Source organism: Drosophila novamexicana, unplaced genomic scaffold (genome assembly GCF_003285875.2).
Source record: "Drosophila novamexicana strain 15010-1031.04,08,12 unplaced genomic scaffold, DnovRS2.1 tig00001753-arrow-arrow-pilon, whole genome shotgun sequence".
Classification (NCBI taxonomy): domain Eukaryota; kingdom Metazoa; phylum Arthropoda; class Insecta; order Diptera; family Drosophilidae; genus Drosophila; species Drosophila novamexicana.
Genome location: NW_020824887.1, coordinates 20,186 through 36,403, shown reverse-complemented (window position 1 = coordinate 36,403; position 16,218 = coordinate 20,186). Strand labels below are relative to the sequence as shown.

The following is a 16,218-nucleotide window of genomic DNA, read 5'->3' as shown; positions in this document are numbered from 1 at the left end:
GATACACATACAAAGGTGGGCTGTCAGCAGCATACAAGGTGCTCAATGCGCAAGTCACTCGCACTGCTTATCAGAGTGACGTCATGAGCTCACTGTTATATTACCTAGCTCAATTCATGTTTAATGTTAAGATTACATATGACGAACCTTTTTATTGCATAGTACGGTTGGCATGCGCATATAGTATAAATATTGGAATAGATTTTTTGCCAGCACCCGTTTTAGCATTCCAGAAATGCGACTTCTTTACGGGGATTGTATATGGTTATTATTTTTGAATCAAAAATCCACTAATTTTGTCAAAATATGCGGAGTACAGTCTTTCAGCTTTAAAACTATCGTTATGAAACTTTGCAAACGTCCCTCTTACTCTTTCTGTTGCACGTAGTACATAGGTACCGGCTGGATCGGACCACTATATCATATAGCTGCCATAGGAACTGTCGGTCGAAAATGAGGTTTTTGTATGAAAAATCTTGTCCAAACTCGGCATTAACTATTTTCGCAGTGCTTCTTAGATTCGAGCAAAGCATTATGAGAATTACGAAACGGTTCGGCCTGCAAGGGTATTAAATATTCGGCGTGCCGAAGATATCCCTTCTTTCGCGTTCAAATGCATTGCAGCTAAATCTCTATACATATCCTGCTGGCATTAAGTCTGTGCATGCAATCGAGTATATTCGAAGTGGGCAAGGGGAAAGGGGTAGTCGATTTAAAAATAAATACAAGAAGTCCTACGCAGTATCAGTTTCTCGTTACATAAAAGGACATTTCTCGGTCACGTTGCGTCAACCGTGGCTGAAAACGTGGCCGCACTCGGTCCCGAGCACGTTGATAACAAACGTGCATTCATAAATATCATCTGTTGAGCTGTCTTGCTGTTGCCGTTGTGGCATCAAATTGAGGCGTAGATAAAACAACAACTGGGATGGCAGCAGACGCATTCCGACGGACGGTTCTTACAACCTGGGCTGTAGTTGCAGCAATTTCAGCAGCTGTTCAAACTGAATTCCTTGCTCTTAGGAGTTCCTCAAATCCATGTAAATTAGGCTTATGTCCGCTTATTCAAATGTCGCTGCCCACAGACAGATAAATGCTCCCAATCTTGCCGCTGCTTGAATTCCACATGGGTAGTTGTTGCTCCAGAGACTCAACAGTCGGGCGATTTCTCGTCGGCTGTAAGATACATATGCTTATAATATCTATGTGGTCAAAGCTGCCAAATACGAAAAACTAAACTAAACCAACCGAACATTTTGTTGTACTTTATATACATACGCTTTTTCGCTTCAGTCAAATGGATCCCGCCCAAACAGACGCGTATGTCAGTAGCTTTAACGGTGTCGAGAACATCAGCTGATCGTTGTAAAATGCGATTGTTATCGATCTGCGCTGTAAAATGCAACAATGCGCTCTTCAGCTGCTACAATAATTTTAAGTTTGCTGTTTAAGATAAATAACTGCTGGCAGATGCTGAATTTGTTTGTATTTATAAACAAATTATGAACTCATAAAAAACAGCAAAATCTACATAAATCAGGCAAAGGCAGCCAAACTCTAGGCCATATTCTAAGCTAGAGTCGTTGCAATTAGAATCCAAACAATAAGAACACAATTCAACGGGTTTTTTATACAACATGTAATTCGATTTTTTTGTTTTTGTTTCGTTACTGAAATAACATGCACAAATTAATAAATATTAAAGCAATTAACTAAAATAGGAATCATAGTAAGTACGTTTAAGTGAAATCTGGATATCATCAAATCATTCATTTCTTACATCCAAATTTGAGTATCTTTTGTAAGGGTAATGTCACATGCTCTAGAAATAAATACGAAAAATGCGACGCAATGTCAACTTCTCGTTGCATAGAGGACACTTTTTGGTCGCACGGACCGCAGCCACAATGCAAGCGTGACAGAAAACGTGACCGCACTCGGTCGTTGCAGGCTCATGGTCGCGGACACTTTCAAAGCACACCGGGCATCTATAAATATCATCTGTTGAGCTGTTGTTGTTTGTCGACGAAGGGGTAGATGCAACAGCCGGGCCGGGCGGGGCCAGAGGTAACCGCTCTTGATGGTTGCTGCGACGATGAAAGAACGCACGTCGGCGAGGGTATTCCGGTGTGCTTAGATCTACAAACGGAATAGGAGTGCGAGGTCTTGGCGGACTTGTATTATCCGAACTGTCCGAAAGACTGATCGAGTCCACTGGCTGTCCAGCTAAAAGGATAACAAACGTAAGTTTGCATATCAAGCGCGCATAGTTGGATGAAAATGTCCTTAAAGTGAACTCACGGTAGGCACCTGGAGCTGGGCTGAGTCGAGCTCTTATGATTCTGGGCGGCGAAACGATGCGAAGCGACTGCCAATCATGATCTCTTACAGTCCTGCCTAAGCTCGCATGTTAATTGCATGGAGAGCAGAGTAGACCACATTAGAGAGATGCATGTTTCTGAAGTGCTTACTTACCCAGGCCATTGGTTGAACTATTACGAACGGTTCCCAATACTGGAGGAGAATCAGGAGTTCCACCGGCTGCAGACGACGAGTCGCTGGTGCTAGCACTCAGGGCGCTGGTGCTGGGAGTGCTTCCATTCATGTTGCTGTCCTGCAGTGCACTACTCTCATTGTTATCAGACTGGACAATGTTACTGTTCTCGTCACTGCCAGAATTCTCTATGGATGCGTTTCCTTCGGGACTGTCAACGGTTCGTCGATTTCTCGACGGCTGTAAGACATTTTTACCATTTGAGCATGCTCTCTACAGTATGGTAGTAATTGTTAGCTAACCGGTGTCAAAGAGGCTGCTGAATTCCAAAAATTAAATAAGCCGAACATCTTGATGCGTTTAATTTATACTTTTTCGCTCGAATCAAATGTATCCCGCCCTAACAGACGCGTATGTCTAAATCTTTAACGGTGTGTCGTGCACAACAGCTGCTCGCTATTAACAACGATTGTTATCGATTTCTACTGTTAAATACAAGCGTACGCTGTTAAATACTATCCAGCTGTAACAACGCATTTGAATTGTGTGCGCAAATATTTGAATATACGAAATATTGTCAAGCGACCCGTATGGAGGTTTGTAAGTAAAACTTTATTGCTTATCAAGATATCTTGATTAGTCTGATCCTTACAAATAGCCAAATCATATTCGCATCGGGCCAATTTATCCTATAAATGCCGTAGAAGCGATCGGTTGGAAGTAAAGCTCAATATATCTCAATTTGCATACTTTTTTTTTCCTTATATGGCAACCGATTGGTGACATAATTCTCTTTGGTAAAGCATTTTATTATTTCACCAGTCTGTAGCCTGTAGCAAATTTAAAAATTTTGCAATTTTCTTAATCCCTATTGATATCACTTTTTGAATATGTTCGTTAAGTGCATTTCGTTAAGTGAGTAAATCTCTATTAGCAGGCCACAGAGTAACGAGTTCATAACATAGCGATAATGAGCGCGATATATATCGATATATTTCGCCTGCTCTTGCGACAGCTGAGCGCATTTTTTAGCACATTTTTGCAACGCGACGCGTTTGTGTAGCTTCTGCTAAACTTTTTTTTACGGTGACAAAAACAACATTAAAGCCAAACGCAAAAAGCCATTTTGTTGTGTGCGTGTGCATCCTGTGCAACACAAATCGTTGCTAATAGGATACTTTTTTTTTGTTTGTTTCTGTTGTTAGCCAAATAAGCTGCCTCTCCAGCACCAACGGATTGCAGCTGCAAAGCAAAAAGACAAACTTAACCTCGCAGCGTTTGCAAAAAAAAAAGAAAAGAAAAGAGAGAAAAACGCAAAGCAAAGTGGCTAAGAAAGAAGCGAGAGAGAGCGAGCTACTTGTGTGAAGAAAAGTGTTTGTTGCAGTACCTATTTTGCCACACCCCCCCCCCTCCCCCCCGCCCATTCCTCCGATTGTTTGAAATCAAAATTCCAACAACAAAATATAAGTAAAATAAACGGCAAGTGAAACAAAAACGAAATAATAAAAAAAAAAACCAAACACCGGCAAGCAAAGCTAAAAGTCACGCATACATATGCACATATGTGTGTGTGTGTGTGTGTGTGTGTGTGTGTGTGTGTATGTCTGTATGTATGCATAAATGTTATTTCGGAATGTTTTCTTATAAAGTCTATTGCGATTTGTATGCAATTATTGATATTTAGCCGGCTTTGTTAAGCGAGCGTCAAATTCGTGAAACATTCGATGTTTTTTGCATTTCAATGGACTGCGATTATTTAACCCTAGATAGCCTATCTCTCAAAGTCTCCAATTGGATTTTCCAGTCAGCTAATTGGCAACAGCTGTGCAACATGCAAATCTTGATAAAAGCCAACTTTGCTTTTACATTGAAAACGTAAGATTTTTGTTCGCATATTGCCTGCGTATTGTCTGGATAAACGCACACAGACACACACATGCGTACGTACATACAGATACACAGACATAACCTTAAATAGAATTAGAGATGTGCGCGGGTCGTGACCTACGCCAATAACACGATCCAGTTAAGTTGTCCGACAGAATAATTGGAAAAGAGGAAAAGCATTTAATTTAATTGTTAATATACTTTTCTTTTCTTTTTATCTCAACGCAAATATTAGCATACTTTTCACATATTTTTTAAAGCCGAAAAAAAGTTTTCATTTAAATTGGTTTTATTGTATATTATTATAAAAAAAACAATATTTCAATTAATAGATCAAACTGAAAGAAATAGTTCATATTTAAAAGAGTCAATCATATTTTTTATTATTTGTATGATAATCAAATATAATTAATTTTCCAAAGAACTGGAATATCATATTTTATAATATATTATATATTAAATTGAACAAATTTATTTAGAGGATTGCGTTCGATTATCATTCCGTGGAAAATGCATCGAATAACCGTTATGTGCGGTGCCAGGTAAACAAGATTTGATAGTTTCTTGTTTATATAACATGTGCAACAATAATTCCAATAAACAAATGCAATTCGACATTCGCAGTTTTTTTTTTTTATTATTATACGTAACGTAATTGAAATTTGTTGTAAATGTTATTAATTATTTAGTGTTTTTTCCGTCTTGCACTTTGTTTAAACCATAAAAAAAAAAAACAATTTTATTTATTTTTTTTATAAAATTGTTGAATAAAAAAAGAAATAAAATTGTTTGTCCCAGTGCAGCTCAAATCTTATCTAAAATGGGTATTTACAGGTTATACACGGCTAAAAGGGGGTGGGGAGGGGGGTATATTGGCTTTGTGCGGGTGTATGTAACCTTTTATGGTATATAGTTTCCTGATCCGAGTCGCAGGAGTCAACCCTGCCTCCTAAGACAGGGTTTCTTTTAATTAATCGATAACTTTTCACGTTTTTGAAAAAAACATCGAAAAAAAAACGTTATCGAAATCTCGGGTCTTACACCAGACCTGCTATGTACCCTCTAAAACTGTGCACACATTTTAGAAACCAAACCAACCCCCCTTTTTTCCCCCCTCAAAACTATGTTTGCGTGCATATAGAAAAGGAGGGGAATGTCAGAGCAGCTTTGTGCTGCTTTCAGGGTATCTGCTAGTCGGGCAAATCCGACCAGACCTCAACTTCTTATAGTCTTAGTGTTAATATCTTTCCATGCTGGACACACGTTTAATATTATTACTAAAAGACCTGCGAAGATCATGAATACATCATAAAGTTGGTCAAAAGCAAGAAGTAAAATTAACTAATAATAATAACAATAATATCATTTAAATAATGATACTAATGCGCACATAACTGTATCATTTTCAGCTTATATGCCGAACGATCGTCATGGCGTTGACAATTGTTGTCATTGCGGTTGCCTCTCAACTCGGGCGATTCGATTGCAAACAGTACAATATTAATAACATTATTAATTGATAAAAAACAAAACAAAAAAATACGTCAAAAAACAAATTTCGGGCAGACAAACAAAAACAACAAATTGATAAAAACAAAACAAAAAAAAAAAAAACGCAAAACATAATTGAAACAAATCGGAAAACCTGAACCAAGGAATAAAATGGATCATTTTCAAACGTCGCTGAATCCGCGCAAACAGGAGCTGCTCGAAGCACGTTTTATTGGCGTCAGGGTAAGTTTTCATATATATTTTGCTACAGCATTACAAATTAACAGCAAAGGGTTCGAACCCCCAACTTAATGCTCAGTTCGAAAGCATTCATTTTCCACTTATTTATCAATTTTTTTTTTTTTTAAATTTATTATTGCTTCAACTTAAACAAATGTAAGTTTTCGAAATCGAACCGGCGACCTGCAAAGAACAATTTTCGTACAACTTTTAGCACCCAAATTCCCCACTTGAAGTTCGATTTTTGAATTTAAATTTACAAAATTAACTTTCATACCATTTGCTCTTAGAATAGAGTATACAAAATTCGCCATAAGCATAAAATCATAATATTCCTTGCACATTTTGTTCATGAATATAAATGAATTGTATATAAGCTGGCTTTGAAAACTTTTGGGTAACTAGGCGCACAGGGGCTAACGTGGGTTAAGGCCCAAGCAGGCCAAACGGTTATTGCACTTTGGAATTGTCAGCAGCTACACAAGTTTAACTTTGTGCATCTTGTTGTTGTTGTTGTTAGGTTGGAAACGGGTGCAGGGGTAGGCCAGTGGCATAGGGAAGGGGTACGGGGGTTGGGAGATGTTTGCTTGTGCAGAAAATGTAGATGGAAGATGAAGATGCTTTTCCCATAGTTTGGTGGGCACTTTGTTGCTGCTGCTTCTTCTTCCACTTCTTCTTCATTTCTTTAGCTTGTTGTTCGCGTAGGGCAAAGAGTTGAACAAAGCGAATGAGATGAAAAGAAATGCACAAGCATAAGCAAATAAATTAGCGTACAAAGGATGTGCGGCAAAAGAAAGCGGGTAGAACATAATAATGTAGCTATGTATGTATGTACACATACATTATGTATTGGCATATGTTTGCATGTGTGTTGTATTGCAAGAATGAAGCGCTTCATTTACACACACACACACACGCACGCTACAGCGGCTCAATTGCTGGGCACTGTTATTGCTGCGCTATTGTTGTTGTTGTTGTCACCATATTGTGTCGTGACGGGCCGTCGTAAACATCACATCCATGAATACATATGCATGTGTATGTGCTTATATTCTTATGTTTATATTGCAAATACATATTATTGCACTGTGCATTGGGTACAAGTTTATATATACATACATACATAGATATAGATTATATGTACATACATACACAAGTTCACATACACATCTTTTTGCATCCGCAAACCATTCGCACAGACCCCCTTGCTTCCAACCCTCTTCCCCAACTACACAAACGCACACATCCCCTACCGTGTGCTTCCCTACACCCATGTCAACCAAACTTTGCCCCACCCTAGCCCCACAAATACATACATATGTACATGTATGTATATCCCTTCTGCCCCCTTCTCCCCTGCTTATTCATACATGCTCTTGCGCTTAGCTAGGCTGCTGGTCGGTGGCTTCTGGGTCTGCCACGTCTCTGTGCGTTTGGTGTTTGAAGAAATGAAAGCAAAAGAACAGCTGATAAGCGAGTCGCTGTCGTCGTCTGTTAACAGTGCGACGCGAATGTAAGTGCCTGTGTGAGCTGTTAATGCTTGTGTTGGATTTGGCGAATGTGGTGAATAGTAAATTCAACTCTTTGTGAACAGCAAGTTAAGGTCTTAGCCGATGATCAGAGCGAACAAAGAGCATTCACAGTGGAACACAAAATGGAATTTCTCTTGATTTCAACTTTAGTTTTAACCAGTTCAAATTCAAATTCAACTAAATATTGCTTTTATTGCTCTTTACGCAGTATCTTTAAAGAAAATGTAAACTTAATGACAGGAAATTGAATCGTATGTTCACTGCTATGGCACCACTGTGCACAAATAAGCAGTGCACTGTTAACGAGCATTGCGCTGTTATAAACATTTGCTGTTACTGTTGTTGCTGGGTGCTGCTGCTGCTGCTGCTGCTGCATTTCTGTGCGCCTCATACACACGTTTAAAAATTGTTTCACTCCATTTGCAAATTAACGCAAATTGCACCGTAAATGTTAATAATAATACGCTGGCAGCAGCATCCCGAACAGACCAAGACCCCCTAAGAACAGAAATCATTAAATATGATGTACATTTAAGCAAACATACATAGCCATGTATGTATACATACATACATAACATAGTATTTAATTGGCCTGCGCCTGTCAACACACATACCACGGCAAAAGCAATCGACGGCGTCTGCGGCAGCGGCTTCCGCATGTTATTAACAGTGACGTTGCCGCCGTCGCCGTTTGCCGGCATGTGCCCAACACACAACAAAAAATGCGAAAAGCAAAAAAAAAAAACAAAAATACAACTACTACAACAACAATGTGTGTTGTGCGCGATGTTTTCTGTTGTAGTCGTAGGTCGCTGCTGGCAGCCATTTTAACAGCGACGCTGTCGCTGCTTTGCTGTTGTTGCTCTCGCGCTGCAAATGCTCTCGCCTCGCTCTTGTGCTCACCATGGCAGTATGTGTGTGTGTGTGTGTGTGCGTATGTTGGGGCCGGCTTGTTAACGGCTGTTTTGGCTTTTGTTACGCATTCGGTCGATGTGGTAAATCAGTTTATTTTTTTTTTTATAGTTAGTTGTTGCTGTTGTTGCTATGGCAACCCGTACGGACGCTTGTGATATTGTTTTATGTTTCTTCTTATTGTTATGAGCTTTACATTGAGTGTGTCTTTGATATCTTCAAAGTTTTTTGAAATTTATGGCTGTCGTTTTAATGCTCATTCATTTTGTATGCCCTTATCAGTCTTATCAGCTGAGCTTTACGAGCCGCGCCTTTGCTTCGGCTACGGCTCGTTATCCCGTTTACACGAAGCCCAAAAAACTAACCACCAAAAATGATTTAGCAATTCGCCGCCAACGCCAATGCTAGCGTCGCCGCCATCGACGCTCACGAAGATCGGGCTAAAAGGCAGAGCCCGGCAAGTGGCAAAACGGAAAATGGTAAACGCCAAACGAAGCTGGGCCCGGCCGGCAGTTGTAAAACGGTCGTTTGGCTTTGCTGGTTGCTGGGCGCTCTCTTGCTCCTTTGCGTCCTGTATGCGTGTGTGTGTGTGTGTGTGTGTGTGTGTGTGTGTGTGTGTCTGTTACATGCAAGTTGCAGCAGCAGCAGCAGCAGCAGCAACAACAACGCCAACACATTGCTGCAGCAGCGGCGCAGTGTTTCGCAGTCAGAGTCAGCGTCAGCGTCGCAGCCGCGACGCCAACATTTTTTTGCTTTTTGTTTTTTACATTTTTCCTTAGTCCAAACTGCAAACTGCATGCAGTTTTTCACTGTTTTCTCAGTTGATTGCCACGCTTCAATGGAGTTTCAGTTCGACTTCGAGTTGTTGTCCATTGTTGTTGTGCTAGTTGTTGTTGTTGTTTTTGTTGTCGTTGACATCGCTGCCTAGCGCACGCGTCTGTATCTATGCATGTATGTGTGTGTACATGTGTGTGAGTGAGCGAGGCCTTTATGTGAGAGCTAAAACTGCAAAAGAAAAACGGTGCAAATATTTAATTTTTTTTCTCTGTGTTTGTGTGTGTGTGTGCTTTTGCATTGTTGCTGCAAAGTGAACTAGAAAAAATAGCGACAGTGGCAACTGCAAATAAAGAGCAGGTACAAACAAAACAGAAAACAAGTGCAAAAGCAATCACAATAACAAAGTGTTTAAGTAGAAGATATTAACAGCCACTTAGCGAAGACACAAACCGCACGCAGCATGCCTGTTATAAAGCAACGGAAAATGAGTCGCTTTAAGGTTAGTACAAAACGTAACATAACGCAGCGAATGAAGAAACAGTGTAAGCCAGAGAGAGAGAGAAAGACAGAGAAAGAGCGAAATATACGTAACAATCTTTTTTTTTTTACTATTTGGCTGCTGATTTTCCGTTTAATTATGTGTGCATGTATGTAGATTTTCGCTCTTGCGATAAAATGAAGTGCATGAGTAGCAGGATAATAAGCAATAAAGCAAAAAGACAAAAGGGAGAGAAAGTGAAAGAGATGGATAGAAGCCAACGGACAGCGAAGAGACAGAGAAAGTGATATGTGAGAGAAGCTGTGAAGAAGCTAAAGAAAATCAGCTAGCGAAATGCACTGCCAATGGGTGAATACCCTACAACTGAGTGGGTGTTGAAGAGGACTCTAGCTTTCGAGTTGGCGCGAACCGGATCACAGGAGTGATATTTTCAGACAGAAGGAAATGGCTCACAATTTATTCACTTACATACATATGTAGATGCATGTATGCATGTATGTATGTACATATGTAAGTCAAAAAATTGTATGTATGATGTATGCATGTATGTATGTATGTAAGAATGTAATCAAAAAATTGTATGTATGTATGTATGCACGTGTGTACATATGTACATATGTATGTAAGAATAAAAGTAAAAATTGTATGTATGTATGCATGTATGGATGTATGTATGTACATATGTAAGTCAAAAAATTGTATGTTTGCTGTATGCATGTATGTATGTATGTAAGAATGTAAGTCAAAAAATTGTATGTATGTATGTATGTACATATGTATGTAAGAATGAAAGTAAAAATTGTATGTATGTATGCATATATGCATGTATGTATGTATGTAAGAATGAAAGTAAAAAAAATGGTATGTATGCATGTAAGAATGTAAGTCAAAAAATGGTATGTATGTGTGTATGTAAGTCAAACAATTTTATGTTGCATGTATGTATGTATGTAAGAATGTAAGTCAAAAATTGTATGTATGTATGTATGCATGTTTGTATGTATGTAAGTCAAAAAATTGTATGTATGTATGTATGCATGTATGCAAGTATGCATGTATGTATGTATATATGTATGCATGTATGTATGTATGTATGCAAGTATGTGTGTATGTAAGTCAAAAAATTGTATGTAAGAATGTATGCATTCGCACATGAAACCGAAAAGAGCTAATGCTCCATAAAAGGCATGTGCATATGAATTAAGTACATAGATTATATGTTATTTGAGTGAAAATAATTAATTCGCGGGGCGTGTAAATAATAATTAAGTAATGTTACTTTAAATTAATAAATATAAATATGTATTCTGACATTTATATGACAATAATTAACGCCTGATTTGTTCGGATCAAGACTTTTGCTCGCTTTGTCTCCAGGTTAAAAGACACTAATCTTCATGTTACAGTTGTCAAGCTTCCATCCAGATTATCTTTAACTTTTTTTCAAAGCTTGTTTAGCTTTAAATACACTATGTTGTAGCTTAAACTAAAACTAAAAATAATAAACATATAAAAAGTAATGCTCTTTGAAAGTGTTGTGGAAAATACTTGAGAATTTTATTTATTAATTTTCATTATTAATATTTTTTATTTTTTTATTTATTTATTTATTTATCAAATAAGAATTGCTACATAGCTTTCATTTTACAATACTACGATTTTTCTGTATATATGTATATACATATTTTGATGCTTGATCTTTGATAATAAGCTTTGCTAATTTTGAAAACTTTAGATTTATTGAGATGCCTGTGTACATAAATATTGAAAATGAGTATAAAACTCTTTAGACTTAAGCTCTTAAGCTCTTTAATTCTTAAAACTGTAATAAAATTAGAATATATATTTAATATATGCCAAGCTAATAACATTTGTGATTCCATGAAATCTCCTAGTCGCACATTATGCTACCAAAAGTTGGGTTAACTTCTTTGTTCTCATTGTAGGATGTACATACATTTATACATATCTGTTAAGTGATAATAATTAAAAATAATACTATACTGAATATGTTGCCCATAAGCGGCTGCAGGGTATCCTTGATTCGGGCAACATCGATTGATATATTTTTTATGGCAACATGATTTGGAACTGACGTACGTTTGTGTGTCTGCATGTATTAGCCAAAGGCAAACGTGATGCATACATATGTACATAGTATGTACGTATGTGTGTATGTATGTATGTATATAAAACCTGTAATGCAGAAGTAGTCGAAAGAGCGCAGACGAAGAATAGGCAGAAGCAGCAGCAGCAGTAGCATAATACATAGCTAAACATCAACAAGAAAACCTAATTTCTCTTTTTCTCGCGTTCGTCTTGCTCGTGTAATACAAAATACAACAACAATAGCGGCAAAAAAAAAAAAAAAAAGTAGGAAAAAAATTCGCAAGTTCATTGAACTTGCCATGAAAATTATACGCTGCGAGCGAACGTAGAAAAAATGAAGGCATGGGCTGCAGCAGCAGCAGCAGCAGCAACAAAAACTAGTCATGCGTCGCTGCCGCAGTCAGCATAGACGTCGACTGCGCTGCATAGATTTGCGACCTGACCTAAAATGCAAAAATGTGCGCTGCCCTCGGACGGTTGTCACACTGCTGTCTTTAACAGAGGCCGCCACTGTTATGTGAAGCATAACAGAGCAGAGCTTTAACTGCAGCAGCTGAGAGAGCGATAGAGAGGGCTCAGCTGTTTAACTTTGCGGCCACTCATTTCGCTCTATCTCTCTCTCTCTGTCTCTCACATTTGGACGTAATTGACAAACCAGGCAAACAACGAGCCACAAATTCGAATTGAAAATAAATTAAATATTTGTACCACAAGGCAAGCAAAGTTTTGCTGTTTTTTTTTTTTATTTTTTTATTGATGATTGACATAAATAAAAATTAAATTTAAATGAAATTTAAACATTTGGTAACAGTTGGGCAGTATTTACTTAATCAATTCGATTGCGATATTTAAATGCCAGCAAACATTCAAATGTGGGTCATTTGCAGTTGTAACAGTTTTCGAATCGAATAAGTTACGTTAAAATAAATAAATTGCAATAATTCTGTGGCTTTTTGGCTTGTTTCTATCAAACTCACTTCTGCCGTGGCATCCCGTCGCTGTGTTTTGTTGCATATAGTTATGCAATTGAAGTTTTCAAGAAGTAACTTCCAGCCAATTCGGCATGGGAGAAATACTTTTCATAGAACTTATGCCCGAAATAAAGCCTATCTGCCCGTGAATTTTGTTGTGTATATCAATCATTAATTATTCTCTTGTACAACTCGGCGTATGCGTATTCTGTAAAAATCACGTATACGCTGCATTGAGTTGGTTCGCAGCATTTTACAACACCATGATTAATTTAGCGTGACACAGTTGTTTACGTTCATAATATTATTCATATTTCAGAGCACTGAACAGTCGCTCATGCATCATCTAGTGTTGTAAAACAGCAAAAGCAGTAAAAGCAGCAAAAGTACGGGGTACATTTTGAATGAGCTGTGCTTGTGTTGTATGGCAGGGAGTAGCGGTAGGGGGGGGGGGGGGGGGGGGGGGGGGGCGGAGTTGTACGAAGTGGTAGGTAGGCTGCGCTTCTCGGATTGTTGGTCGAAAAGGCGCACAGTGGCGCCCCCTAGAGACCGATGAATTTTTGTTGTTGATGCCAACCCGCTTTTTTTCCGTTCTTAGCTGAAGCTTAAATGTTGGGGCTTGCCGTGGCAGGGGTTGCGAGGGTCTGTGTGTTGGGTTCATGTTCACCAGCTGCTGTTGATTTTCCATACCTTGTAGCTGTTAATATGTATCTGTAATGAAGTGGAGCTGTGCTGAGTCTGATGTCTGGAGTAGAAATATGCAATATAGTTTCGTATTTAGTAGTTTTTTTTTTGTTGTTGTAATTTCAACTGAATATCCGGGTTCAGGCGATGTTTGAGCCAACTGGCATGTTACTTTTATTTGGCCTAATGCTGTTGTCGTGTGAGTTGACTTCAAAACGGATATGGAATTTGAAAATTTACTGTTGCTGTTGTGGTTTAATGCATGCAGCTCGCACACATATGCACAGGCAGGCACACATATCCATGTGTGGATGAGTGTGGAGTGGGGCTGGGGGAGGGGGGGGATAGCCTGCGCCCAGTTGTGCCCACTGTACACGCTGCTTATGTAAGCATTTTCAGCATGTTTCCGCTTTTATATGCTCGTAGAATTCACCAGAGAATGTTTGTGTGGGCGGACATGGATAGGGTTTTGCGTGGGTGGGGGGAGGGGTGAAGGTGGGTTCACATAAGCAACCAGCTACAGTGCTCTTGTTCACTCACTCGCGCTCTCCCTCTCGCTCGCTCGCTCTCTCTCTATCTGCTGTCTGTCTGTCTTTCTATGCTTCACTCACACTTTGTATAATTCATTTAACAGTTTTCGCACGCAAAACTGCATTTGGCACACGATTCGAAACGAACACCAGATGGCGCTGTTCTAATTTAAACAGGTTGACAGGTAGCAAAATGGCCTTGGGCCACACAACAATCTGCTCTGATTGTCAGCTGCACAGATATTATTATAAACTTAATATTATGTCTGTCTGACCTAATGGAAGTGTTAGATTGTAGGCAAAACAAAAAGAACAGGATCATGAAGCTGGGCTTCCACATCTTTAAAGCTTTTTGAATTTAAAAGTTGTGCCCCTTGTGCTAAGAATATTGCAAGCTCTACATATATTCATATGCAAAAAGCAGGCTAAACTCGTTCTTCACCCAAAACTAACATCTACCTAGGCTATAATTGGGGCTAAAGTTGTCCATCTTCGGCGCAGGGACTTCTTCAATAGTTTTTTCGAATCAAATCACTTTTTTCTTTGTTTAATGGTTTAGTTCGGGATTCGATTTGGTTACGGTTCTTTGTAAAAATTGGAATTTCGGCCTTAAGCCGGTTCGATTCAAAGTCGGCTCACAGTCTCGGTGTTAACTGTTTTCTGCATTAAACAATTGTGTTCTATTCGCGCACCTGTCCAAATGAAGCGACCAAACTGTATCACAATGAATAGAGAACACTTTGATGCCACCCTAATTTACATAAATTACTTTCAGAGAATATTCAAATGACATTCAAATGTTTTTAGTTCGATGTCAATGTGATGTATGTATGTTTAAATATGCACACTTATCATTGTTAGAATTCCAATTTAGTAATGAGGTAACAACAATTTTTGAATCCTTATTTCTAGCACGTTTTATAACCTATTGTTAGGTTTATAGATGCTTGATCCGCATTCGTATATTATATATACACTATATGGAAAATGAAAAGAATAAAATTGTTATGCCCTTGTAGAGGGTATTATAATTTCGTCATGATATGTTTACTTCCACCCCATAAAGTATATATAGTCCTGATCAATATCAACAGCCATGTGCGTCCGTCTGTCTGCGAACTAGTTTCTTAGATTTAAAGCTTTCGAACTGGCCGGATCGGAACACCGTATCATATAGCTGCCATAGAAACGATTGGTTCAAAAGTAGCTACTCGGTATTTATGCCCCACAAATGTATGCAAAATCTTATCAACATCGGACCACTATATCATATAGCTGCTATAGGAAAGATTGGTTGGATATAAGGACCTTATATGGCAAATGTGTTCAAAGATATTTTCAACAAACTCAGCATTTTCGAGCTTCACGGTTCTCACTTATCCGCAAGAGAGAAATTTCTATATCCCTACTCCTCTTCTTCTCTACTCCTTACAATATCCTATTTAAACTCACCATTAACTAGTTATGCTATTTTCTTAACACAAGAGCGAAAGCTTATCAACATCGGAGGCCTCGTTCTGCGTGTGATAATCCCCGTTGCCATCCATTTAAATACCCCTGTTCCGCTAATCAGGCAGGGTATATCGAATTTGCGCAGACTCAGCTTCACTAAAGATCATGCCACGCCCATATCCGCCACAATATATAGGAGAAGTCGATGTCTACATGTGATTGTTTTGGGCTTAATGTTTTAATGTCAAACAAGCCAATGATCATTAAACAATTATAACGCCGTAAACAGTGTATTGCGCAGTCGGTTTTACCCGAATAAAGAATATTGAATGCCAAAACGAGATTCAAAGGAATATGCATTAACAAAATTAAATAATTGCCATGCTAATTATAATTGTTATGTATTCCGATATGCATAGAAGACACAACACACACACACACACACACACACGCACATACACACACACACACACACGCACGCAACAATAGAATACGCACACATCAAAAAACACAATCACGCCAATTTCGATTGGCTAATTTGACAGTCAACAGTTGCGATTTGCTAATGCAGATTTCAATGTGATTAGACAAATGTGGACTAAGTACGTGGCACATGAACAAATATATATAATATATAATA

General features: G+C 38.6%; 1 protein-coding gene across 1 annotated transcript; it reads right to left on the bottom strand.

Moving 5' to 3' along the window:
* Nucleotides 1-1,673: 1,673 nt before the first annotated feature.
* Nucleotides 1,674-2,904, bottom strand: LOC115768345 (pre-mRNA-splicing factor CWC24-like). Its single transcript, XM_030712909.1, has 4 exons — nucleotides 2,797-2,904; nucleotides 2,476-2,734; nucleotides 2,302-2,397; nucleotides 1,674-2,226 (listed from the first exon to the last, which is right to left on the bottom strand). Exons 1-4 carry the CDS (start codon nucleotides 2,842-2,844, stop codon nucleotides 1,823-1,825), a joined length of 807 nt encoding a protein of 268 aa, XP_030568769.1. The 5' UTR covers nucleotides 2,845-2,904; the 3' UTR covers nucleotides 1,674-1,822.
* Between the last annotated feature and the right edge of the window lie 13,314 nt (nucleotides 2,905-16,218).

Bases quoted from the DNA above. Each gene is read 5' to 3' on its own strand.
- LOC115768345 (XM_030712909.1), bottom strand. From the start codon at position 2,844: ATGTTCGGCTTATTTAATTTTTGGAATTCAGCAGCCTCTTTGACACCG. The intron at 2,735-2,796 runs GTTAGCTAACAA...AATGTCTTACAG, and splicing joins CAGCAGCCTCTTTGACACCG to CCGTCGAGAAATCGACGAAC. The intron at 2,227-2,301 runs GTGAGTTCACTT...TTATCCTTTTAG, and splicing joins CCCAGCTCCAGGTGCCTACC to CTGGACAGCCAGTGGACTCG.